The following is a 24,897-nucleotide window of genomic DNA, read 5'->3' on the forward strand; positions in this document are numbered from 1 at the left end:
CGTCCCAAACGTCTTCCATTGAAGGATTATGGAGGCCACTGTGCTCTTAGGAACCTTAAGTGCAGCAGAAATGTTTTTGTAACCTTGGCCAGATCTGTGCCTTGCCACAATTCTGTCTCTGAGCTCTTCAGGCAGTTCCTTTGACCTCATGATTCTCATTTGCTCTGACATGCACTGTGAGCTGAAGGGTCTTATATAGACAGGTGTGTGGCTTTCCTAATCACATCCAATCAAACACAGCTGGACTCAAATGAAGGTGTAGAACCATCTCAGGGATGATCAGAAGAAATGGACAGCACCTAAGTTAAATATATGAGTGTCACAGCAAAGGGTCTGAATACTTATGACCATGTGATATTTCAGTTTTTCTTTTTTAATAAATCTGCAAAAATGTCAGGCGAGAGGTGGGAGAAACCGTGGACAGGTCACCAGCCTATCACAAGGCTGTCACTTGGAGACAAACCACCACACACACAACCAATCACCAGTCAACCTAAGCTGCATGTCTTTGGACTGTGGGAGGAAGCTGGAGTACTCGATGAGAACCCACACAGCACCATGTGCATGCTGGAAGGTGCAGCTTTAAACTTTAAGCTTTAAACAGCCTGGCTGTTTCCCCTTGTATCCAGTCTTTGTACTAAGCTAGGCTAACAGTCTCAATGTTCCATTGCTATACTTAATGCATGTGACAGATCTTCTCATCTAACTCACTGCAAGAAGGCCAATTAGGGCATTTTCCAAAATATCAAAGTTTTATTTTAAGATTGCTATACACAATATGATGCTTACTGCATATTTCATTTCCTTTGAATTTATCAGGCGGGATTATTACATGGTCCATTCTTTGCCTGTCTTTTTATAAAAGACATTTAACAACTTTCAAAAAAGTAGATGCTTGTCCCATTAAATTCGGTCATATCGCTCTGATTCTCAGTCATCTCCAGTTGCTGCCTGTTAATTACAGAATTGCAGAATTGAATTAAAGATCCTGCTTCTGGTCTGTGAAGCGCCTAAATGTCTGGCTCTAGATTACATATCTGACATGCTTCCAGTTTATCAACCTAACAGATTTGCCAGGTCACTGGACAGATGTCTCCTTCAAATTCCCAGAGCTCATTCTAAATCTGGCGACAGAGGAATCAGTGATTATGCACCTCAAGCCCAGAACAGCCTGCCTGCTTATTTGAGGTTTGCACAAACGCAGTCTTCATCGACACAGCCTTTTGTGTGTGTTGTGTGTTGTCTGTTTGTATCTATGCTTTTCAAATTAACATGAACATGTGTATAAAACTAACTGAAGGCTGTTGTGACCTCAAACGGGATAATAACCGTACTGTTACACTGCATCACCTGACAGGAGCCATTTGGAGCCATCTATTGCTCCCCGGTTGGATGGAAGCATTTCCTCCTTGGGAGAAGTGTGATCATGATGAAAGCGTAACAACATGGCAGTCGTGGGAATCATATTTTACAGATGGTGAGTATAATTAGTGCCCTGGTATTAAAGACAGTAATTGCTCTTTTGCATCCTGTCTCTGTCTCTAGGTGATATTTAACCTAGATAAAATAAAGCATTTTTTCATTTATTGCACACTTGAATTTTTTAATTTAAGATGCAAGCATGAACTGTACACTTAGTTGTCCATTTAAAGGTCAATCCTGGCTTATTACACCTTACAACACTAGAAATAATTTAAAAGTAATATTCTACATACTGTATATTTTATGTTGTACACACCAAGCTAATTGCTGAGATCTAGGAATGTGGCAGCTACACTGAAAAGAAGTCAGACAACTGAACAAACGGAGCACTGAGACTGAAACTTAGATTGGAACAAAAAGGTGCTGCTACTTCCACCCCCAGAATTCGGAGGTTTGCTGAAGTAAAAAACAGCTTCTGTAAACTTGGAATCCTTTCATACAGCTCACTAGTGTGAAGAAGGTCAGTTACTGTCCCTGTGCTATGTTGGAAGATTTAGCTAATTAGAGTGTCCGTACTTTACCAGCTGTGCGTAAAATTTGCAGCTGTACGCGCCTCAGAACTTGGCAGCTGCTTTTGCCTCTGCACTCTGTGTGTGTGTGTCTGTGTGTGTGTGTGTGTGTTGTTTGTTTTTTACAGGGACATTTTCTGCCACGGTTTCTGAGACTTGTGTGTAGTAGCTTCACCATGGGAGGTGACAGTACACAGTAACAGGTAGAGGTACTCATGGGCAAAACTCAGTGAGTCAGTCAGGTTTTGAGAGAAGAGGGAGAAAAATAAGGTTGGGAGGTAAAATTATTGCCAAACTCAGCTGTAAACATCAGCACCCGTTTACAGACCAACTTCTTAGTACAACACGCCGTCTTCTAATTCGATACTGGCACTGGCTGCTTGATTGTCAAAGGCAACCAGCTTATGTGTGTGGTCGAACTCCACTTTCCTCTCCTGGCCAGGACGAGTGGTCCTGTAGCAGCAGTTCATTTTGTAGACATAGAAGACAAAAGTTACTCTTCCTGCAATCAACACTCAGTAGTGACAGTCATAATAGGAATAGTGGCCAACATCCAAGCACTATCCTTTTAAAGGGTTAAAAGTGTTTTCAGCGTGGGGCACATGTGCTGTAGTTTGACAGTTATGCAGAAGGTCAGGGCATTAGGGATTCAATCGTGTTTTGTATCTTGGCCCCACTGAGTCATAGGTGCACTCCAGAAGGGTTTTTATGCCCGAGCTCTGCCTGTGGCACCCACCTGCTCGGGGGCTGTCAGCGGCAGAGTCTCCCTGCCAAGCCACAGCGGGCAGAGGCATGAAAGCACCGGCAACAACCACCGTACACACAAACAAAGAGCAAAACCAAATACAACTGCATTTTGTAGACACTGAATCAATTAAGTCTTTGAGATTCCTGTTCCATATTCATGCAAACACAATAAATCTGTCTCTGTAAAGCTCACGCTCTCTGTCCTCTGTTGCAGAAAACTGACCGTGTAATTAGCACTTGAGGGTGACACCACAGGTGAATTTGCTTACTCATCTTTCTGCAGATAAATGAGAGCACCCACCGTCGCACACCTTGTGCTCATCAGTTACCCAAGTGAGACAGGTGGTGCTGGAAGTCGGCGCGTGTGCCCTCTCCGTAGCAGTATGTGCTGGCATCTTCCCCTGCCATACTTTTCCCCCCGCCTACGCACACGAGTGCTGCAGATTGGCTGTGGTGTAGCATGGAGCTTCATGTTCCTTTACAGTCACCAGGGTAGGAAAACACGTGCTCACTTTCCCACCTTTAAATCCTACAAACCCATGGTCGGTGAATCTGAGAGAGTCACTTTTACAACCAAATACTGTACTGTATGTTTTCCTATAGCAGAAAATCAGGTGACAAATTAGTTGTTTAATCTATCAAGCAACAGTGCTTCTCAAAGAATTTGAAGACTTGGGTGTTCTCTCTTCTATATCACTGTAAATAAAAAATGTTTAGCTTTTCAGGATGTCACCTTGGCCTCTGGGACTTTGTGAGACACATTTGTCACCATTTCCAAATGATTAATGTGGAAAACAAATCAACAGATTAATCAGTAATGGTGGTAACCATCAGTTGCAGCGCCCGTCTATCCTGAAGCATTAATTCAAAGTGAACATTGTGTCATACAATACAAAGGCAGCGTCGATTGCATACGAAGTTCAGTGCTTGGAAAGTTCCCAATATTCCTCTTAAATTTCCCCTGTAGTTAACAAAATGTATCGACAGTCAGATTGTTTACTTTCCAAGGGGAAAGTCAGAACTTAGGTTTTAACACAGGCCCTAATCCTCTTCCGTATATAATTCGTACCCAAATTTTGGAAAAACATCTCTGGGGATTTTTAGTCATATAAATAGTTTTGGGTGAAGTTAAATGAAAACCAAAAGCAAATGAAACCAAAATGTATCTGTGCGGCTAGAAACCACTACGACTACATAGTGCTGTCTGTCATTTTGATGATCTGATTCGTTAAGTGAAGGCTGTTGTTCGAAGGTTTTGTACAGTAACAGTTTTGCTGCATGTGAGAGTTAATGATGAGTTGTAATGTAAATAGAGAAAATGAATTGAAGTACTGACACATAATCTGCATCGCTCTGTTTCTAACATGCAGTGAAACTAAAAACAAGCTTAGTTTTGCACTTCACGCCCACTGGCACTGGAAAACACAAAGTCCAGCAGCACTTGTAAGGCAAAGCAAGCTGCCGTGCTGCAGTGTTTTGAGCGCCTTTAATAATCTCATTAAAGCTGCTCAAAACACTGTGCTGCTGGACTTTTTGTTTTCCAGATGATTTTCTGTGCACCTTGGCAGTGGGTGAAGCTGTGTCGTAATGCACTGACAGAATGTGGTCCTAAATTTTCAACACTATCAGTGGAGCCCAAATTAGCTGTCACTGGATGTGTCTGTGTCGTCTAGGACGCCAGGCTTTAGAGTGATAACCAAGGATTTCACCACATTTCCCTCAAGATCAACTTGCTCTAATAAAAGGTATTCAATTTGGAAAATGTAGTCAACAGTAGAGATGGCAGGAAAACAAGGCGAGAGGGGACGATGGGAATCGGGTATTGAAGACCACCTGAAGGGGATATTAAATTTACACTGTGTAGACATCGCCCAGGTCGCAGGGCATCGAGGAGTGTTCAGTCAGTGATACTGTAATGCCACCCTGACATCTGTTTCTCCACGCAGCCTCCTGCTGATTCACACTGTAACTCGTGACCTCGATGACCCCGATGGCACTGATAGACAAAGTACTCAGGTCCTCAGACCACATGCCAAGTGTCCAGTATGTTACAGGAGGATTATTGTCACTGAAGCTTTAAAATGTACACAGCATTTTAATTATAGGTCGTTTGGTTTCATTCGGGTGGGGGAGCACAGACAGAGCTGGATTGACTTCGATCTCAACCTTGTTGTGGGACAAATTAAAACCGCGTTAATCAAGGTAAAAATGAAATCAAGTTCAAAATGGGCTAGGAGCGGACTTTGGTGATTCATTACCTGTATAGCTTTGCAGTGGTAGAAAGTAACTAAATACATTTACTCAAGCACTGTACTGTGCAATTTTGAGGTATCTGTACTTTCATTTTGTGCTACTTCACACTTTGACTTCACTACATTTTAGAGGCAAATGTCCATTACATTTATTTTAATAACTTTAGTTACTAGTTACTTTCCAGAACTTTACTGATCCCTGGTGGGAAATTCATAAGCTACCCAGCAGTAATTCAAATTATAAGCACAGGTAAAAACTAGATCCCCCTTTACCAGCTGCAACATTAGATGTGATGAACACAATAATGCATCAGTAGTTGGAATCCAATCTAATATACATGTGCCATTCTGCATGATGAGTACTTTTACTTTTAGAACTTGAAGTATGTTTTGATGCTAATACATTTGTACTTTTACTCATCAGCCACACTGTGTGACCAGTCAAGGTAAGCAGGGCCTTTAATCAGTACAAATGAAATGTAACAGTTAAAATAAATGGCAGTAATGTATAAACATTCCAACTTAAGTAATTTTAAAAACATACAAGTGAAAATGTTGAAGATATTAAATATGTTATCCAATAGATTTAATACCGAGTTCAATCAGTTTCTCCATCATTCAGCCTGACGTGATTTGTCATTACATAATTTCATCTGGGAGTCTGCTGAATGTCCCCTGCAGTTTTACCTCCTGCCGTCATGTTCTTGACTCCTGAAGAAGTGACATTCAGACATGAATCTCATCAAGGCAATCAAAGAGCTTCAGCTGATCGGATCCGCCTCGTATTCATGCCGGTGTTATTAACTGCATCTGATTTAAAAAGGTGAATGAATACTTCTGCTCTCATACGGGGTCATTGTACATGAGAAGGGCTCGGATGCATCTCATCATGAAACATGAGCTGTGATTTGGTAACGCTGCTGAACGCGATCAGACACAGGGATCCGCTGTAACTGCCAGTTTTGCCAACGGCAGACCTGGCATTTCGATAGGACTTTGAAAACCTACAGCAGTTTTGGGTGCAGGATGAGTGTAAAGGAGAAAAAGGTCAGACTTGCCAAACACACTTCCCGCTGAGTGAACCTGCTGACCTCACCATTTTAAATGTTTGTGCTTATCCAGCAGGCGAGTGTCAAGATTAATGGCCGACATCAACATTGGCTCCCTGAGGGAAACAAAGGCATTTTAGATCAGCTTGTGTCCACCATGCCCACGGATCAATGGTGAGTTCCTATACTGTAATCCCATTCAACATCATCCATTGAGAGCAGGTTATAGTGACTAAGTGCCCCTTTATCACTTCCTGGGCTACAACAAAGGTCCAAATAGGATTAAGCGGAGACGTGAAACACTATCACTGCTAAAGCTACGGCCCTTTGAGAATCTGCTGGCAATGAGAACAGCCATGACGCTGCAGGGCAGGATTACGGAACAAAGAGATGGAGGGATATGAAATTAGATGTGGGTGCTCCCCCCCCCCTCCATCTCTTTTATCTTTACATCCAAACCTTTTAAATGCATCCCACACCATAACATTCTGCTCGGTGGAGCAGCATCCCTCATTCGTTTCCACCTCTCACCTCCATGGTGCTTTGTTAGTCGCTCGGTGAGTTAGTACTGAGGCCAACAGCAGACGTGGTGAGAGCGGAGAGAGCGACATCCATTCATCCAGGACGATGAAGGCAGTTAAGTGTAGGGTAGATAAATGGCTTCTAACCTCAGGGAAGGAGATGATTCATCACTTCCTAAAATTTAGTTCATTAAAGGGCTGCATGTGGAGATCCAGCAGCAGCTCCTACTCCAGATTATACTTATTGTAGTATATGAATCGTTTTCTTGTTTTTGAAGAAAAAATATATTTTACAAATGTTGTTTCCTCATATGAAAAGTGAAGCACAGCACAGTAAAACCAAAGTAGGACTATTATTGATTCTGTGTCAGGTATTTTCTCAGTGGGGGGGGGGGGGTACCACGGGGACTTACGACGAGGCTGCATGAAAAACACTATAATAACACTTCCATTTTATGCTACTCTATATTTCTACTCCACATCTCAGATGCAAATATTGTACTTTTTACTCCCCTGCATTTATCTGACAGCAGTAGGTCTCTTTCAGATTACTACTGTATGATGTATGTAAATAAATAAAATCCTTTGGGTTCCTTGTGCAACCCTGATTCTCTGAGTAGCATAAATGGTCTCATTTTTTTCTAACTGGCAGATTTTTTTTCTTTTTCAAACTTCAGTTACAACCGATGCTGACTCAAGTGACATATGAGGCAGTTTATCAAATTTTGTGCAGCTTCCTCTGGAGCCACAAAAGGCTTTATACAATGCCCCCTCCAACAGACACACACACACACACACAGTAGTCCTCCCCAAGACCTGTAAACAGACTTTGATGTGTAAGCATGCACTTCCCTTTTGTATGGTTTTAAATGCAGGGTTTTTGAGTATTTTCATACTGTGGTGTTGGTATGTTAAGTAAAGAATAAGTTCTACTTCTGTGACCGTTTCTCAGTTCAGCAATTAACCCTATAGTCTATGCAATAAAGTATTTTCAGTACTCCTCACCTTAATGCTCAGTTTTGATGTTGTGTCAGATCCAATCTTTTTGTGGTGATGCTTCACATTCATAACAAAGTATTTTCAGTACTCTTCACCTTAATGCTCAGTTTTGATGTTTTGTCAGATCCGATCTTTTTGTGGTGATGCTTCACATTCATGTTTGTAAGTAACATGGATCCGGCTCCAGTGTGAACACTGCCGCAGTCCTAAACTGCATTGCTTGTGCAGATAATTGAAATCTGAATGGCACGTGTACCAGAATAACATCATTTGTGCAACAGTCAAATCGTGCATTTTCCTCAAACTGCTCGGTTACGACATGTTCTTTCCAGTTTAGCCTGATTAGAAGTGTCTCCATAAATGTCCCAATAAATTAGAAATGCTGACCCGTTTCTCTCCTTTAGGGTCGCTTTTAGGCTACTGGTCAGTGAAACCTGGCACTGAATGATGACAGGTGACATGCACATGCACAGCAAGGTAAGAAGCTGAAAATACCACAAGAATTTTAATCTGACCGTTCTGACAAAGGTCCCATGGTCAAATATCGGATGTGAACCGGATCTAGGGCCACATATGGAAGTGACCCAGAGCCGATCTGAAAATATCGATTTTGGTTTTTTCACACATGCTTGAAAAGATCAGCTCCACTTGGAGTCAGTTCAGCATGTAATGACACGGCCATTCACAGAGCCACAGCTGTAGCAGGAAGCAAGTAAAATGATTACTTGATGATCAGAACCATAGTTGTACGGTAGTATTCTGTGCCTGTGTATAAAGTCGGTTACTATCCTCCACAACCCGCCGCTTACACAACACACGAGTGGAGCCTGGGAACGAACAGGCGCACACTGAGTAACCTTGCCAACCAAAGTGGAAACTCCCCCACACGTCCATTCATGTGAGGATGTACAGCCCTCGCTGCTTCCTCACAATATCGTTTCTACTGCGAATGCACGCTGAGCTCAGTGGCCGGGCCAGAGACGAGCCATCACTAGGCAACAGGCAGGAGGGAATCCACAGCACAGCACATGCTCTGCTGCCGCTGCTGCTGCTGCACTGAGTTGTATGGGCTTATGACAGATAACGGTCTGGAAGTAACTGACACAGACAAGGTTTAAAAAAAAAAAGAATGGGGGTCACATTCAAATCATGGCCCAGTAGCCTTTGCGATGCTTTAGTTACAGCTGAGAGCAGAGAATGCAGTGTTCTTCTGCTCTAGTTGAGGATGAAATCACATAAATTATCTCAACAGGTTCAAAAACAAGAATTAAATTAAGGATTAAATAGAAAAAAAGCCCCCATTATTACTTTCTAGGGGGGAAGATTATTCTCTTTTGATTAAATTACACAGTCTAAAAAAAACCATGGGGATTAAAATATGATTCCTAATGTAACAACATCTATTATCTGCCTTTTCAGGTTATCTAGGTTGAGAATTTCTTTTGAGTGTGAGCATTGTGCTGTGTTTAAGTGTTGAACAGCTATAAAAACAACAGGCGACAACAACAAAGTTGGAAAGCAATTAGAGAGTTAATCCAGTATCCACTGCCTTTTAAACCTGCTATTGAAGAATAAAAACATATTTAGAAATGTTTAAACTGCAACTGCATTTGAGTCTTTATCAAAATATACAACGGATAGATTGACAATTCACTACCAGATTGACTTGTGCTGTAGTCTTTCATTTTTTCATGTACAGTAGCTGCTGAGTAGCAACAAGTCCCTGTTAGTGTTCCCTGACTCATGGCCTAACTTGCTAACAATTACTCTCATAAGCGAAAAACCACTTTGCCACTAAAATGTCAGATAATAATAAATGATAAAAATTTCCAAGCTCCCAAAACGATCAGTTAACTAATTGTTCCAGACCTACTTAACACGATCCATCTAACTTCATTGTAATGTTTTTGACAGATCGTTTACTGTAGGAGACGGGCCTCAAGCTGGAATAACTGCCGCCATCATGGACCTGTAGTGGCTGTTGAGACAACGTAAGTAACATTGGGCTATTCACAGAAAAGAATTAGTGACAGAATATTTTTCCTCTTGTCAGTGAATCCCATGAAAAGACCAAAAGCACCAGTGAATTGACTGTATTGCTATGTAACCAAAATCGGATACAGCTGCGTTCTCTGATCCATAGACGTCCAAAAACACATCAGCCATGAGCCCATTTGAAAATCTGCTCTGTAGGAACCAGTAGTTTGGGGGCTGAGTGTCACAAGTTAAGTGTTTCAAATTTACTGCCCCAAGATCAAGATCTCAATCATGAGACTGTAATTTGGCATTAATTATTAAGATGTCATAATTAATACCAAATTAAGATTTTTTTCTCATAACTATGAGATAACGCATCATCAGGTTTTAACAGATTCTTTAGTATCAAAGTAATTCAGTGATAGTTTGCCAGCACATCCAATAGTGCATAGCAAAAATTAACTGATAATAGTTGATTTGTCGTACGTAGTGCTCCAAAACCTAACATATATAGGAAATACACATCACACCAAGCTGCAGCTCATATAGCAACATTATATCCTACTTCCTGTTTCTTGTAAAAGTACAATCTATTCTTGTGATTGAACTTTGAATGTTTGTGACATTTTCCAAAATACTATGAAACCTTTTTTTTTTTTATTTGAAAAATTGACATTTAAGCTCATGCTCATTCTACAGATAGTTTAATAGCCTATAGGATCTGGCCAGTTAAATCGGGTAGCCTTATTAAAAGATCCCGATCTCGTATTTATGGAAAAGCATTCAACGTTAATAGTCATCACACATTACTATTAACATTCATAGTTAATGAATGCGAATGAATGTTTTTTTTTTTTTTAGTTTAGGACAAGTTAGTTTAAGTTTTGTAACACTAAGTATGCCAAATTACATATGATCACTTTATTTAGCCAAGTATGTTACACACAAGGAATTTGGGTACAGAACTGAGGCAGCCATTTGGGGTTCAGTGTCTTACCCAAGGACATTTCGACACGTGGACTGCAGGCACCATGATTCGAACCTCCAACCTTCTGGTTGGGAGACGACTGCTCTACCCACTGAACCACAGTTGTCATATTAGTAATTCACTTTTGCTATGCACTGTTGGATGTACTGGCAAACAATCACTGAATTACTTTGATACTAAGGAACTAGTTAAAACCTGTTGATTTTCAGGCAAGTTCTGCAGCGTTCCAACCCCTGCGTTATAATTACGAGAACAGGATATCATAATTAGATCTTCCAGTTTTTTTTTTTCCTTCGGTGATGCAGGGTGCTTTGGTAGCTTTTAGCTGCTTCACTGCAGGTCGAAGTCACACGCTTCATGTAGGTCACGATTAAATTAGTCTGTATCCATCAACTTTCCAACCTCAGCTACATGCGAAAACATTTGAGTTCAATTTTTTTCTCCCCGCGATGTTTCTGAAAGTACTGAGCCGGACTAATATAGAAACACTGCCAGCCTTCTACCTAAAATAAATGCTACTTGAGAAACAAACAGGAGGAAAAATGCAGCGTTCTGTGACACAGGAACTGAAAAACCTAAGTGCACAATGTCCCTTCCTCAAGCTAGGGCCAACAGAACCACTGTACCACTGAAGAAAGCACTCACCTGTTCAATAGAGAGACTCCAACCTCGTGTGAAGGATCGATGTGACAAATTTGGCCTAGTGTTAAGTATTTCCTTCTGGATGTAATTAATCAAATAATTTGCTTTATTGAACATATAAGATGCCTTCACACAAGTAACAAAAACAGACAACTGATATGCTTGAAATGAAAAACGAAAAACCCACATTTTATTGCACTTAAGTTATAAGAAAATAAAATTCTAAGTGAATCAAACAAATACACAATCCCTTTAAGGTTTTTTTTTCGCCAGGCAGTTTACATGAACTGATAAAATAAAACACCTGCAACAAATCTGATTTCTCAAACCAGATCATAAATTAAAACGGGGAGAAAACGAGAGGAGATAAAGCAAGATTGTTTCTTTTCTTTTTTTAATATACAGTGTTATACCACTTTCACAGTTCAGCTTGAGTTGTGACTCTTGGAGATTGAGACGATTTTCATTTGGCTACAGTGTTTCTGTTCACGTTTGTTGCCTTCGCGTTTGTAGTTTTCCCCACTGACAATCCACGAGGCCGTGCCGGTTTTATCTGCGTCACATGTTAACACTAAGACTCGTGGCAGCTCGAACGGTCAGCTGATGCTTGTGATGGTCTCCTCTGTTGCTTCAGACATCTTTGAATGGAACAACAATCACGCACAGTTCTTTCATTCACGCATTAAAGTCGATACATGTGCTAGTTTTTTTTTCCTTTGTCAGTCCAGACAGCATTTGTACATTTCCCCAAAGAACAGGCTGAAAGAGCTTTGTCCCAAGGAATGTGTTTACAAGTTGCCCATTAACACGCTAACACAGACACTCATGCACGCAAACACACGCACGCCAACAGTGTACATCCCCTTGTTACCTCTCTGCATGCAATCCCGTCAGTATCAGACTCGCTCCCCTCTCTCAGCCTCGTAGAGGCACATTTGGCTCAAGTTTCAGTGGCAAAATCAACCAAAATAAAACAAATGTTGGATGTTATCTTTTAAGTCCAAACAGAGTTCAATTTGGAATTTGGCCTGGGACTAAAACGTCACAGCAAGTTCCAACTCTTTTTTTCCGTTCATCTAGCAGCATAAATACAGTTTGGCCACTGGGCGAAAACAGTTGAGGGGAATGGGCTGTGGGGTTCAGGGGCATTAATCCACAGCACTCTCAGCAATGAACCATTACTTCTTCTCGTCACAGCACCACTGCGGAACACCACCTCAGCTAGACTGAAAAATTCTGGACAGCATTGATGTTTAATGTGGAGCAAAGTGCTCCAAACCCGGGTACGTAGAAAACCAAAAGGAAGAACAAACAACTCAAATAAAAAGACAAAAAAAGCCTTGTGACATAATGACAGCAAACCTAAACAGAGCAGGTTTCTAATACTGGGATTTGTTGCTGTTGGCAACAGGGGGGGGGGGAAAGACAACAACAAAGAAGAGGCCCCTTTCATATGTTAAACCAAAGGTATTGAAATTCACAGTTGTTTGTGTGCGATATTGTAAAGAAATGAAACTACAGAAACCAAGTGGAGAACAAGAAGAACGGAAATGGAGTGACAAGAAGCGAGCCTGGGTACAGGCTGAACCCTCCAATCACTTTCTCTCCTCTACATCAAGCAGCTCTTTACGTGCAACTGAGTGGAAATTCACCTCAAAGTCTCCCTCCTTCCTCTGGCTCTTCCTTCGGTCAATGTTTTCCACTTTCTGGTTGGCCATTTGGGTGTTTGTGTGTGTTTAAAAGTGGAGGGTCTTTAAAAAATAATGTATTTCTGTACATCTCCGTATCTGTCAGGCTTGAAGGAACCAAGTCTCTGTGTGAAGCTCACCCCAAACTGAGAGGTTGGAGGTCACTTCATACCAGTTCAGTTATCATCAGTCGTTCGTTTGTTCCACTCTTATTTCTCCCTGGAAATCAAGGGACATACTGGTTGTGGCCCCCTGCCCTGTTTCCAGCCCGATCCCCTCTGACTACACCTCGTACTGGTGGTAGGGGTTCGAAAGCAGGGGCTGAACACACGTGAGGGTCTGTGGCTTTGTCAGTAACATTTACCCAAAACAGGGACGGGGAAGATAATGGTCGAGGACAGGACAGCCCACTGTTAGTGGTGGTGGTTGTAGATTTTGCGAGCTTAGGTGAAGAGTTCTGAGCACTGGCCCTCTGGTTTCTAGGCGCCATATCTCCCATTCCCACTCTATTCCTTCCTCTCTGCGGTTTCTCTTTGTCCTTCCCTACCAAGTCTCTTCTCACTTCAAGTCCACATCAAAGTCAAGCACCAGCAGCTTGGTCTCCTCTGTGCCGTTGCGGCTGCCGACTGCACACACCAGCTTGGTGTTGGAGGCCCGGATGCGCCACACCACACCGCCGCTGCCGCCACTCTCAAGCGTAACCAGGTTACGGATGAACTCGCCTGTCTTCAGGTCCCACAGCTTAACAGTGCCATCGTCTGAGCTGGTGATGACAAAGTTCTTGTTGAACTGGAGGCACGTCACAGCGCTCTGGTGCTTGTGGGGACCTGGACACACAGAAATCAGAAAAATGAAATGTAAAATCAAAAAAGAAGACAAACTTGTCTCAAGTCTGTGAAAACAGCTTCCCATTCAAGAACTTACTAGATCCTGATATACTGTTGTTTCAAGCTGTAGCCATTATGCAAGGTCAAGATTGACTGAAGGAGTACTTGCATTATTCATTAGGTCCTATTCTGATTGGCTAGGGGTGAACATGAGTAATCAGCTCCAGCCAATCAGAATAGGTGCTCATGAATAATGGAGTTTAACTTCAGAAACAGCCTGCTAGTGGAGAGGGGGAATCTGGGCTGTTTGTAAAGATGGATTTAGAGAAATCAAAACAACTTTAGGTAAATAAAATGTCAGATGGGTTTAAAATACACCGTTTATAAAATGGGTCAAAGGACCACAATACCAGCTCCTTAACAATCACTGCTACAGATTTTGTGTAATCCAGTTCCTAAAATAATTTTCACTCATCGTTTCTGTGTAATGTTTTGGCCAGACAAATAAAAATGTTGGGTTCTTAAAAACAAGCTTGGAAACTTTTTATTTTTAATTAAATCTTTAACGTCTAGAAGTTTCCACTTGTGATGGAAATGCAAACTGTTCTGTGCAACAGGACTGAGTTCCAGCAGGGATTCCTAGTGTTAACCAACTAAAACAACATTCAGGGGACAAATGTGCCATTTCACACATAAAATGACATATGTAACATGTCCGTCTGCTCTTTAGGCTCCCGTCTTCTAAGGAAACCGATCAGTTCCCATCTCAAACTACTGTATTTCATCTATGAAACCCTGCCCTATGCCTGCTGGTACCATTTACTCAAATGTACCATTTTGTACCAACTAGAGAAGTGGTAGTGGATTTAACAAAGAAAACTGTGGCATAAAAACCCAGCTATAGAATATAGAACTCGAAACAAAAACCTCTGTAAGCCTGAGAGACAAAGGGAAAACTTCCTTCCAGCTTATGCCTTAAGCTGTGTAGTGAGATCTTCCAACCATAGTCGGGCTTTAGGACGAGCTGCAGTGAGACGCTCAGGCCCATCACTGTCACGGAGGCTAAGCAGCTCCAGCTAAACCTCTGTCTGCTGTGCACGTGTGCTGGGAGCTGGCAGGTGGCCACTGTTAAAGTGAAGATGGCGGCTGCTGCCTTTTATTGAGGTGGCTATTTGTGATCGTACACACGCCGACTTAAGATTCCCCTAGGAGCTCAAAATGATATCTTAATTAAATTAGGGCGACACAAAGCACAAATAAGCACCGAAATCAAGTGCTGGCACACAGATGACTATGTATCGAGGCTGCTACAACAGCTGTTTCATTCAGACATTTAATTTCTTTGCACTTTCACAATTCATTTTCACTGCAAATTTGTTGAAATCTCACTCACAAGCCTAATTTCTTTTCCATTTCTGTCTGAGCAAAGGCTGTATTCTTTACCCATGCATACAATACTCCTCTACGCCAACCCCCAACACCACTGCCTTGCCTCTCCTCCCTCCCCCCTCTCTCCATCACCACAACAAAGCAGCCTGCTCCATCATTACCTGTACCCTCTTCAGCGGACAGTGACAGCCTTGTTGTTGCCTATTGTCTTATCAAAACACATTAACGAAGAGCACAAATTGTCCACTGACCTAATTATATGACCTACAAAACTCCCTGGTCCTCATTCCCTCACTAGTCACCATCTTCTCCCTCTCTCTCTTCACTCTCACTAGGACATCATTTGGTTCAGTGGGTGTCTGTGTGTGTTGGTGTTTGGAGGACCGGCAAACAGGCCTGTCGTCTGCTAATGAGGCCGTTTAGGGGGTGGGGCACTAATCAGTCCACAGGCTCACAAGGTGTTCTCTGTACTGGCAAATGCACACAAAGTCATTTAGTCTGGGTTTTACTTGGACTGTCAGCTGCTACCAAAGTCCAAACTTATGAGTTTTTTGTTGCTGTTCAAGCCTGGTGCTGCTATTTCTCTACACTTGTTCACAGTTTAATATGGATCTGAGTGGTTCTGCTACAGCTGAACACTCCTTTGATTTTAAGTACAAAGTCAGTTCTACCTGCTACTTTGTAACTAGTTGGTTTCAAACTAAACTCACCATCGTTCACTTGTACCATTTCTTCTTCTGCTACAATCTAAGCGCTACGATCAAGACACTGTTTCAGAACAAGAGGCAAAACAGACACATTGCACCTACTGTTGTGTGTTGTTCTGACAACAAGATAAAGACAGTCACCACACAGAAATTAAGTGATAAAGAAAAGGCACCGTTTTTTTGTCCGATGTTCGCCCAAATCCCTGTCAGAGCAGCTCAAGTGATGCTTCATCTTCCCTATGTCAAGTTTGTCGTTCAACTGTTTAGGTTGGTTTGGCCGAGTTCCATTTACCCACTCGTAAGCCGACTAGTTCAATCATTTATCTAGTTATTCAAGTTAAGTATCATTTTCAATGCTTTTCACTAACCGTTTCACCGTCTCTGCTCATTTGCTAAATAGTTTTTACACAAGACTTAATATGTGAATATATATTTTGAAACAAATCATAATTCCCAGTTTGTCAGATTAGTTGAGCTTGCTTTCAAGTGCCCCATAGCGACTGTGGAAGCAGAGCAGTGAGTGTTGGCACTACAATCACCTACTTCCAAGATGCTAGCACATGGAAGATACAGTACATGATGATTCAATTCAAATGCCCTCTATTAATCGCTCTTCTGAATCTGAAAACTCCTCACTAAGACGGGTGTATTACACTTAAATATATTGTCATAATATCAATAAAAGTCTGGAAAAAAAACATCAGATTCTGCAGAATTAAACACGTAAACAGCAGTGTCCATCTCAAGCACAGTATTAAAAAAAAATCACAATGTGTGCTCTTGTCTTTTCCAAATAATGGTAAAATACACCTCATCATAAATGGCACAGAATGTGCTCATCAAAAAAAATCCCACCTGGCCATTATAACTCCTTACCATTTTCTAACCCCTCCACCGGGCAAGGTGCGACTGTCTGCTCGGGGGAGATGTAAATTTTGTTCCATCTCAACTCTGCATTGTGGCCCATTTATACTAAAGTATAGAGCAACTCCCACACTACATTCATTCTTTGAACTTAAAGAACAGCCTTCTGGGAATGTGGACTCACCTTGCAGTGTCTGCAGGCACTGGCCCGTCTTGATGTCCCAGATCTTGACAGTGGAATCCGCGTTGCCCGAGACCAGGATGTTGTCTTTTAGCTCCATGCCGCTGGTGAGGGACTGATGCCCTGTTAGCGTGTGGATGCAGTTGCCTGTCTCCACGTCCCAGACCCTTATAGACGTGTCCGCTCACCACATGAATCCCATCAAACTAGAACCGGAGAGGATCAGATTAAAGTGGCTGGAAATCGAGCTGAGATGTTGAGGAACTGCTGATTCACCTTAACTTGTAGTTTATGACAGAGCCCTACACAGCGGGGTTGTGATGAGACAGCTATAAGGTCTGAAGAGACTCGTGAAATCATACAGGAGAGAAGCCAGTCAGTTGAGTTTGTGGCAAAACTTGTTAGCCTTTTACTGCATATTCATTCACGCTCAGAAAGTAGAAGTGAAGCGACATTCATTACAAGATGATTAGTCAAAACTTTTCAAAATGCACCTGCATTGTTTTGCATTTTGTGACTTTGTCAAATAAGACTATTTCCAGTCATGTATTTTTTCATTGAAGATTTCTTTAAAAATGTCTCGTCTTGTTCTCATGAATCCACTGTTATGCATCATCTTGTCTCGTGAGCTGTGTATCGTTACACCCCTTATACACACTATGCTTTGGTGCTTTTAACAAACTTCAGATTAAACTCATTGAAATTAATGAATTTTATTGATCTGTGAAAACCTTTCTTTCTGTTCCCTCAGCCAGTATTAGAGCATCAGCACTTTTAAAATTCTAACGATGCCGTGTGGTAGAAAACCAATCAGAGCAGTAAACTGCTTCCTCTGTGAGGGTGATGGCACAAACTCAAGTGCACTGTCATCAGACAGAGGGGGCGAGAGGACGTCTTGGAGGACTTTTTTTTTTTTCCACAAAATGAACAAACCACACACACACATCTGGAGAAGATACACACACATTTTGGGAGGATAAAATGTTATAAAACTGCACTGTAGATGCTGCACAAATGCAGAAAACTGCCAACACAGTTTTTGCCTCACTACTGACTGTGTTTGAGGCTGCTCACCTGTAATGAGTATACTCTATTGGTGTGGCCCTGCAGCGTGTGGAGGCAGGTCTCTGTCTCTGGGTCCCAAACTTTGACCATGAAGTCATAGGCACCGCTGACCACACGGCGCCCGTCGTACTGGACACAGCGCACTGCCGCCACGTGGCCCATGAGGACGTGTAAACACTGACCTGACTCAATGTCCCAGACGCGCAGCGTGGCGTCACGAGAGCCACTGACCACCCTGGGAGGAAATAAGACAGACACCAACTCAGGTATTTGTAGCGGTGTATAAAGTTTTAAAGGTTGAATGCATGAGGCTGGGCGCAGCACAAACAGCCAGTGTGACTTCAGCACAAGTGCTTACACTTCACCTACACATTCTGTCAGATTAAATACAATGTTCTACACAACTCCTCATTTATGCAGTGGCAGCTGCACTGACACAGTAATGAGGCAGCTATGAACGGTTTTAACCTACAGTGTCACATTCATGTTCAAACTTGAATGTACAAAAACACCTCTAAGTCAAACAACTGCCTAAGGTGTGTCTGGATGGAAAAGGAAAGCTGTGATATAGGTTACAGAATGGGAAACTCTGTTTGGAAGAAGGCCAACCCAAATGGTTTCAAATTGTATCTGTAGGAACAGTTTGTACCAAGCATATTTTATGGTTATTATTTAAAAAATTAGTAACAGGAAAAACTTTTCTCACTAGCTCATTACACCAGAAGAATAAGACAGATGTTTGAAGTTTTCTTCTCACAGGCTATTTAAATAAAACAAAAACATGCTCTAGATCCACACAGTACATACACTTTATGTATAAAACGCCTCACAAAGCTACATAGATGCAAATCACCATTATAGTATTCACTGTCTGCCTGCAGCTCACAGCCTTTCTACTGAGCGAGTTATCAAGTACTACACAAAAACCTTGGCGAGCCCTAAGGCGAAAGGAGCACTTTGAGTCTCCCAAGTGTAATATCGAGTGAATGAGTGAGCAGCATTGCGCTAGAGATGGCTCACAGGGTCTGATTAATCACTATGAGTGGGACGTTATGATTTGGCTGTGGCTCAGGAGATAGAACAGTCGTCTCCCAATCGCAGGGTTGGTGGTTCGATTCTTGGTCTCCCCAGTCCACATGTTAAACTGTCCCTGGGCGAGACACTGAACCCCTAGTTGCCCCTGGTAGATAGGCAGTGACTGACAATGCTGCCCATCATTAAGAAATTTCCCCACGGGGATTGATTAAGTATAATAATTTAAAATATGGAACATTAAAGACGAGACTGCCCCATACCTTTTCTCATGTAGGTGCATGCAGCGCACTGTTGAGGTATGCCCATAGAGGGTGTGGATACATTCTCCTGTCTCTGCGTTCCAGACCTTGAGTGTGCGATCCGTGGAGCCGCTGATAATAATGTTGTCTCGCATCTGGGATGACCACACACCCCCTGTGTGGCCCACCAATGTCCGCAGACACTGAAAAGAACACAGAAGAAAAGTCTTGATCAGTAAATTCCTTCCTGCTACTGTCGACAGCCGGATGTTAGAAAAGTTTAAAAGACATTCAAGGTGATTTCATTCAGACATAAAAAAGAAGTTGGGATTTTTTTCCTGTATGAACTTTTATTTCCCTAAGCCAAAAAAAAGACGAGTAAATGGAATTTGTGTGACCTTTTATGGGAAGGAAGAGCTCAGTTGTTTCTACTTGCTGCTGCTGTACTGGGACAAACTCTCTCTCTGAGATCTCCGCAGGCTTTTATAATTGCCTGCTTATCTGTTACAAAAGCGGTCAATTCAGTCTCTCTGCAGAAAGGGCTGACAACTGTCTTCAATAAAGAAATGCGCACATTCATCCTCATTAGTAATGGTAGATTAGCTCCTGATTTCACCAGTTATGGAAATCCATCTGATCATCTGAATTGGCGTCTCTGCATTTTTTTTCTCATTTTTCCCTCAATTTCATTAACCTAAATGCACTAATGCAGAATTCTTTGGGGAGAGGAGAGGAGCAAACTGCGGATGTGGTCGGTGGTGAGTGCTGTGGTTATGTCACGTTCAGAGTGGACTGTGTACAACGTGTGACACCCCCACCCCAAATGTAGCTGATAAGCTGCTGAGCAGTGAATGGCAGTTCGGGGTAAGAGGTTTTATTGCAGTGAGAGAAAGAGGAGGATGACGCTGCAGCCTGTCTTCCCCCCTCTCTGTCCTGTGATAAAAAGATCCCTTAATTAACTGTGGGCCAATGTGGCATGACCTTACAATCAACCTCACTACAGTGTTAAAAGTCTCTCTTGTTTTATCGCCATGGTCCTTTTTCACTGCTTTATAAAGCAGTGAAGAGAGATTACTGCAGCTGGAAAATATTTTACTAAATTACACTTTATTGTACATTTACAATATGGCAGAAACGTGGTCAATTTATGGATTACTGTGGTTATTAAGATTGACTATCATGCATCAACATCTGCAATGAACGTGTGCTACTGCTGTGTAATACTCAACTGCAGATCTGCAGTTTATTGAAATCACACTCAAAGATGAAAGATTTGTCTTGTGAATTGAAGCCAGTGGTTGAGGTTCCAAAAGCAAAAATCACAGTATGTGATTAGCGCCTACTCAAACACTGCGTGGGAAGAGAAGATATCTGCAATGAAGGGCTTAGGCATCTTTATCTGTCTGTGAAACAAACATAAAATAAGCCTATCTCAGAGTGAAAGAAGATTATCTTTCTTTTAATGAACCTGTGAAAGACCTTTTCTGAACACACGAGAGCTTTCATACAATGCTTCATATTTGCTCCTCATTTAAACAAAAACTGTGAGAGACAGTACTGTAGCCACAAAGACCACAAAAGACTGTATATTGCAGTTCCCTTTCAGGCGATACAATGCATATCGCATGGGATGTCACACGCCTGTGTGTCCTGGCTGAAGACACCTCTATTCACACCGTAAGGCTGACAACTTATGATGATGCAAATTTGACCCCGCCTGCACTTATAAACCACCGTCACCTCTGTTGCTGCCCCCCCCGTGCTTGGAATCAGCTTAACTGTTCTTGTGTTAGCTACAACAGCCTCAGTTGATGAGTCAACTACCTGCAGAGCGCTGATTTCAGGTGCATTGTTCCATGTGCTTGCTAGCTCATACCTCAGGTTGGCTAAATTCAGCTCTCGTTGTACTAACTTTGCTGACTGCTGTGAGTGTTAAAGTAAATTCTGCAAAGAAGAAGTCTGCCATCTGTCCCAGTCCTCAGCAGTGTGCCTTCTCTTTGCACGAGAAGGACCTGCACAAAACCTGCCCCACCAGCTAGGAGAGCATTGGCGGAGCCCGAGTCATGTGCGGCTTGTTGCCAGCTCCGGTGTTCAACCCTGGAACGGCAGGGTACATTTTTGGAAAAAGGGCTGGGGAAAAATGTGATCACCTTCCTCTCAAAGTTGGCTGCCCCAGCTTTGCCTGGGTCTGGGGTTAAGGAGTTGATGACCGAACCCACCACCCCAGGGGGATCATATGGATTATGTGGAGGGGTCGGAAGACCTGGGACCCACCGACAGTGCTAGCCAGCAGGATCGGTTGGCTGAAGACCATGATGATGAATATGCTCGACATCAGCTTGGGCATACATGGTTTGTTGGAGGATGAGCAGGAGGATTTACCACCGCTAATGCATCGGTTGACTGGGACTTATTCTTTCCCTCTGTTCCATTAAGCAGCAGAGAAACTGGAAGTTGGAGTAGCACTCCCATCAGCCGGCCCAAAAGCCGTTGCGGTTCACAGGCTTTTTCCTCCTGCCCGAACCCACAATGGTAGAATATTCTCTTCCCATGTTCCCAGACTTTGTCTCAGCGTTGACTTGGTCATGGAATAAACCGCTGTCTGCCCAGCTATGGATAGTATTTGGATCTGGACGGAGCGAAAAAGGCCGGGTTGGTTAGCCCGTTACCTGTGGCACCTTCTCTGGTGGCTTATCTGGCCACCCTGCACAACCAAGGGGCGTCGGGACCCAGTGTTCTTCCATCCAAATACTGCAGATTCTCCACTGCCCTGCTGGAGAAGATTTATCGAGCTGAGGTGGGCACTGAGCTCTGTTACAATGCTCCAAACTTAAAAGGGGATGTGTGTGTCAGAGCTGGGAGCACAGATGCCCCAGGAGAGTCCGTTATGTGTTCTGCTCAACAAGATCACAATCACTGTAGACTACATACTGCTCTGTGGGGCGTGAATATATGTCCCATACAATAGGTGTTGTACCGAGTAAATCAGCTGAAAGGGAACAAAATGTTATGACTTTAACTTATGTTCCCTGAAGGAGAGGAACGAGGTACAGCACATTATTGCACCACTTCCCAGCTGAACTTGATGAACGGTAGTCATTGAACTGGGGGAACAAAAGGGGTGACGGTGGTTTATAAGTGCAGGCGGGGCCACACTTGCGTCGCCATAAGTTGTCAGTCTTGAGGTGTGAATAGAGCTGTCTTCAGCCAGGACACACGGGGGTGTGATATCCCATACAGTTCGTGTTGTACCTCCTTCCTCTCCTTCAGGGAACAGAAATTGTAGTCATAAAATTTCGTTTTCTGGGTGTATTGGAAAAAAGTAATATTCTTTGACCTTAACAGGAAATATTAGAGAATGTGGATCAGTGGATCTAAAGGTTTGTTGATTTATTGCTTTACAAAGGTTAAAATCAAGTACCTTAGGTCAAGCCATTGCATTAGTATAGACTGACATGATTCAAAAGCTACAGTTGAAGCTAGGAAAAAGATTTCTATATTAAATTTGTGTTTTTTGGTTGGCTGGCAAGAGTCCATTTAACATGTTTATAAATATTTAACACACCTTCAATGCTAATCCAATCAGTTCTTCCTACATAGTGGACACACCAACAGTGGTGATGCTGTGTGTTCCATAAACGGTGAAACATCCTAACCAAATGAACTAAGCGATGCTAGCCATAATAAGAAGTTTTTGTTTTTCTTTTGTGCTTCCTGGATATTACCCTAATATACAAAGCAATGATTTCTTTAAACATCAGCTAAAAAGAGCTGAAGGTACACTGGGTATTCATGCAGCTAAAGCACCTGGCAGAGGACAACAGTCCACAGGTCTACAGCTGACAGGTACCACCAAGGACATGTGCTGCCATTTATGAAGCAATGACATGTATGCCACTGTTTGCGTTATTAGTTGGAAGACTGACACTTCTCACTGAAGCTGGAGGGGTTTCAACCCCTCAGAGCTTTCAAGTAACTGCTTCTCCCGGAGGAAAACAAACTTTTTTCTTGCACACACAACCTCAAACAGGTACTCTTATGTCACTTTGCCAAACTCAGTTGTTTTTTTTTAATCTCTTATGCAATATTTTCACCACAATCAAATCAGCATCTTCATACTTGATCACGAAGCAACAGCCCAGTTCTTCCAGAGATGTGGAAGCATTTACATATAACGTGATCATACAATAATTCCGATTGCCTCATAGCACAGTTTCACTTCACTGAGGTTTTATATAATCAGATCAATTAAGGACTCGGCAAAGCTGGCAGCAAAGATGAAGCTCTGACAAATATCTGTCTTAGTGTTTGTTGAACCTTTGGCAAGGTCTCGCTGGAGGAACAGCAGCTGGTGAATATTTGTTGAACATTTTATAATTTAAGCCATGTCCATGCAAATAACCCTGCCCATATGATTTGCTTTCTTAAAATAGTCAACAAATCTTGAACAGAGAAAAGAATAGTGGACTGATTCATTAATCAATTGATAGAAACATCTGTTGCCTTGTCAACATCATGTCTGAGGCACTATATAGAGCTGGGAGCACAAGTGGCTGAGAAGACGTGTGAACTTTGCTCCTCCTCTGGCACAGTTTGTCTACACTGTGACAAATTTTTCCATCCTATCAATTTAAGTCCTCCACCTCCAGTGCAATCTGCCAAAGGTGATTTCAAATTGCTCTTCTGAAGCCAAGGGCAGAAGTAGCCGCTGATTTCTGGAAGTAGGGGCCAATTTACCCTTGCAAACTGTAATTGTCCACCGAACTCATTACTGATTTGTAGAGACTGCTCTTGTCTGATAAATGAAAAGTGACCCAAAATGAAATACTGATGATGGAACAGAGAAAAAAAATGACATTTTCAGTCTAATGGCATCTGACTTTAAAAAGGCAACATTTAAAGACTGAAATCAGACGGCCTCATCCCCGCTGATCATCCTGCTTCTACCTCTTATTGATCCAGTTCTGAGTAAGACCTAATTTCTGGTGTTAGTGGCTGAACTATGGAAGGGTAGCCTGAGCTTTTATTGAAGTTTGAAGATTTATATAAGAGGTAAAAGGAACACTAAGGTCAAACAAATCAGTTTTTAAAAGGTTATGGAGGAGACATAGTCCTGTCATCTTGGCCATTTGCAACATGAAGAAGAAGAGGGATGGATATCGGTTTGTGGATTGGGAGCCTACAAGAAGCATTCATCCAGGGGCCATCACAAACTGTGCAACACCTCAACATCACTGATAGTCACTTTACAGGCCCGTATCTCAGGGGCTGAACTGACAGTGAAGAAAACGTAGCAATCAAGTCCTCAAATAAGCTGGTAAAGACTATAAAGCATGTTGACAGTGGAGAGGAAAAACAATTGCGGGTGCTGGTAATCCCATTGTGTTTTTATTTTACAGTTTCACTGAGATCGACAGCCACATCAATCGAAATGGTCGACTGCTTAATTGGCCATTCCTCTCCAGTGAGGGATTCTGTCTCTGGTGCTGAGCGCTAAGGGAGCGAAGGGATGGGGTCCTCAGCGGGCGTGTGCTCTGGATGCAGCATCCGAACAGAGACGGATTTAGGCTTATCTCTTCTTCATGACTAGTGTGAACAAATAATTCTGAATTGCAATGTATAAGCCATGGACACAACATACTGTGTACATGTGACGTTAGTGTGAAGGCATAATGGTTTCATGGGACACACACACACACACACACACACACACAAAAAAAAAAATAGAGGTGCTGC

The 24,897-nt window shown here is 42.4% G+C and overlaps 1 protein-coding gene and 1 long non-coding RNA gene across 3 annotated transcripts in view; one reads left to right on the plus strand and one right to left on the minus strand.

Moving 5' to 3' along the window:
* Positions 1–402: 402 nt before the first annotated feature.
* LOC109955570 (uncharacterized) lies at positions 403–9,796 on the plus strand. Of its 2 annotated transcripts, none has more exons than XR_002274281.1 (4): positions 403–1,188; positions 1,358–1,477; positions 6,113–6,213; positions 9,474–9,796. It is a non-coding gene; the product is annotated as an uncharacterized LOC109955570 (long non-coding RNA). The 2 variants fall into 2 exon arrangements; XR_002274282.1 differs by lacking the exon at positions 9,474–9,796 and adding an exon at positions 7,964–8,036.
* A 3,118-nt stretch (positions 9,797–12,914) lies between these two features.
* fbxw7 (F-box and WD repeat domain containing 7) overlaps positions 12,915–24,897 on the minus strand; it is a 78,452-nt gene continuing 66,469 nt past the window's right edge. The window contains 5 exon segments of the mRNA XM_020591749.1: positions 12,915–13,681; positions 16,826–17,004; positions 17,006–17,028; positions 17,897–18,122; positions 19,183–19,364. Of these exon segments, the coding sequence (XP_020447405.1) occupies positions 13,413–13,681; positions 16,826–17,004; positions 17,006–17,028; positions 17,897–18,122; positions 19,183–19,364 (879 nt within the window). The 3' untranslated portion in view covers positions 12,915–13,412.

This window comes from Monopterus albus, unplaced genomic scaffold, assembly GCF_001952655.1.
Source record: "Monopterus albus unplaced genomic scaffold, M_albus_1.0 scaffold15.1, whole genome shotgun sequence".
Taxonomy (NCBI): Eukaryota; Metazoa; Chordata; class Actinopteri; order Synbranchiformes; family Synbranchidae; genus Monopterus; species Monopterus albus.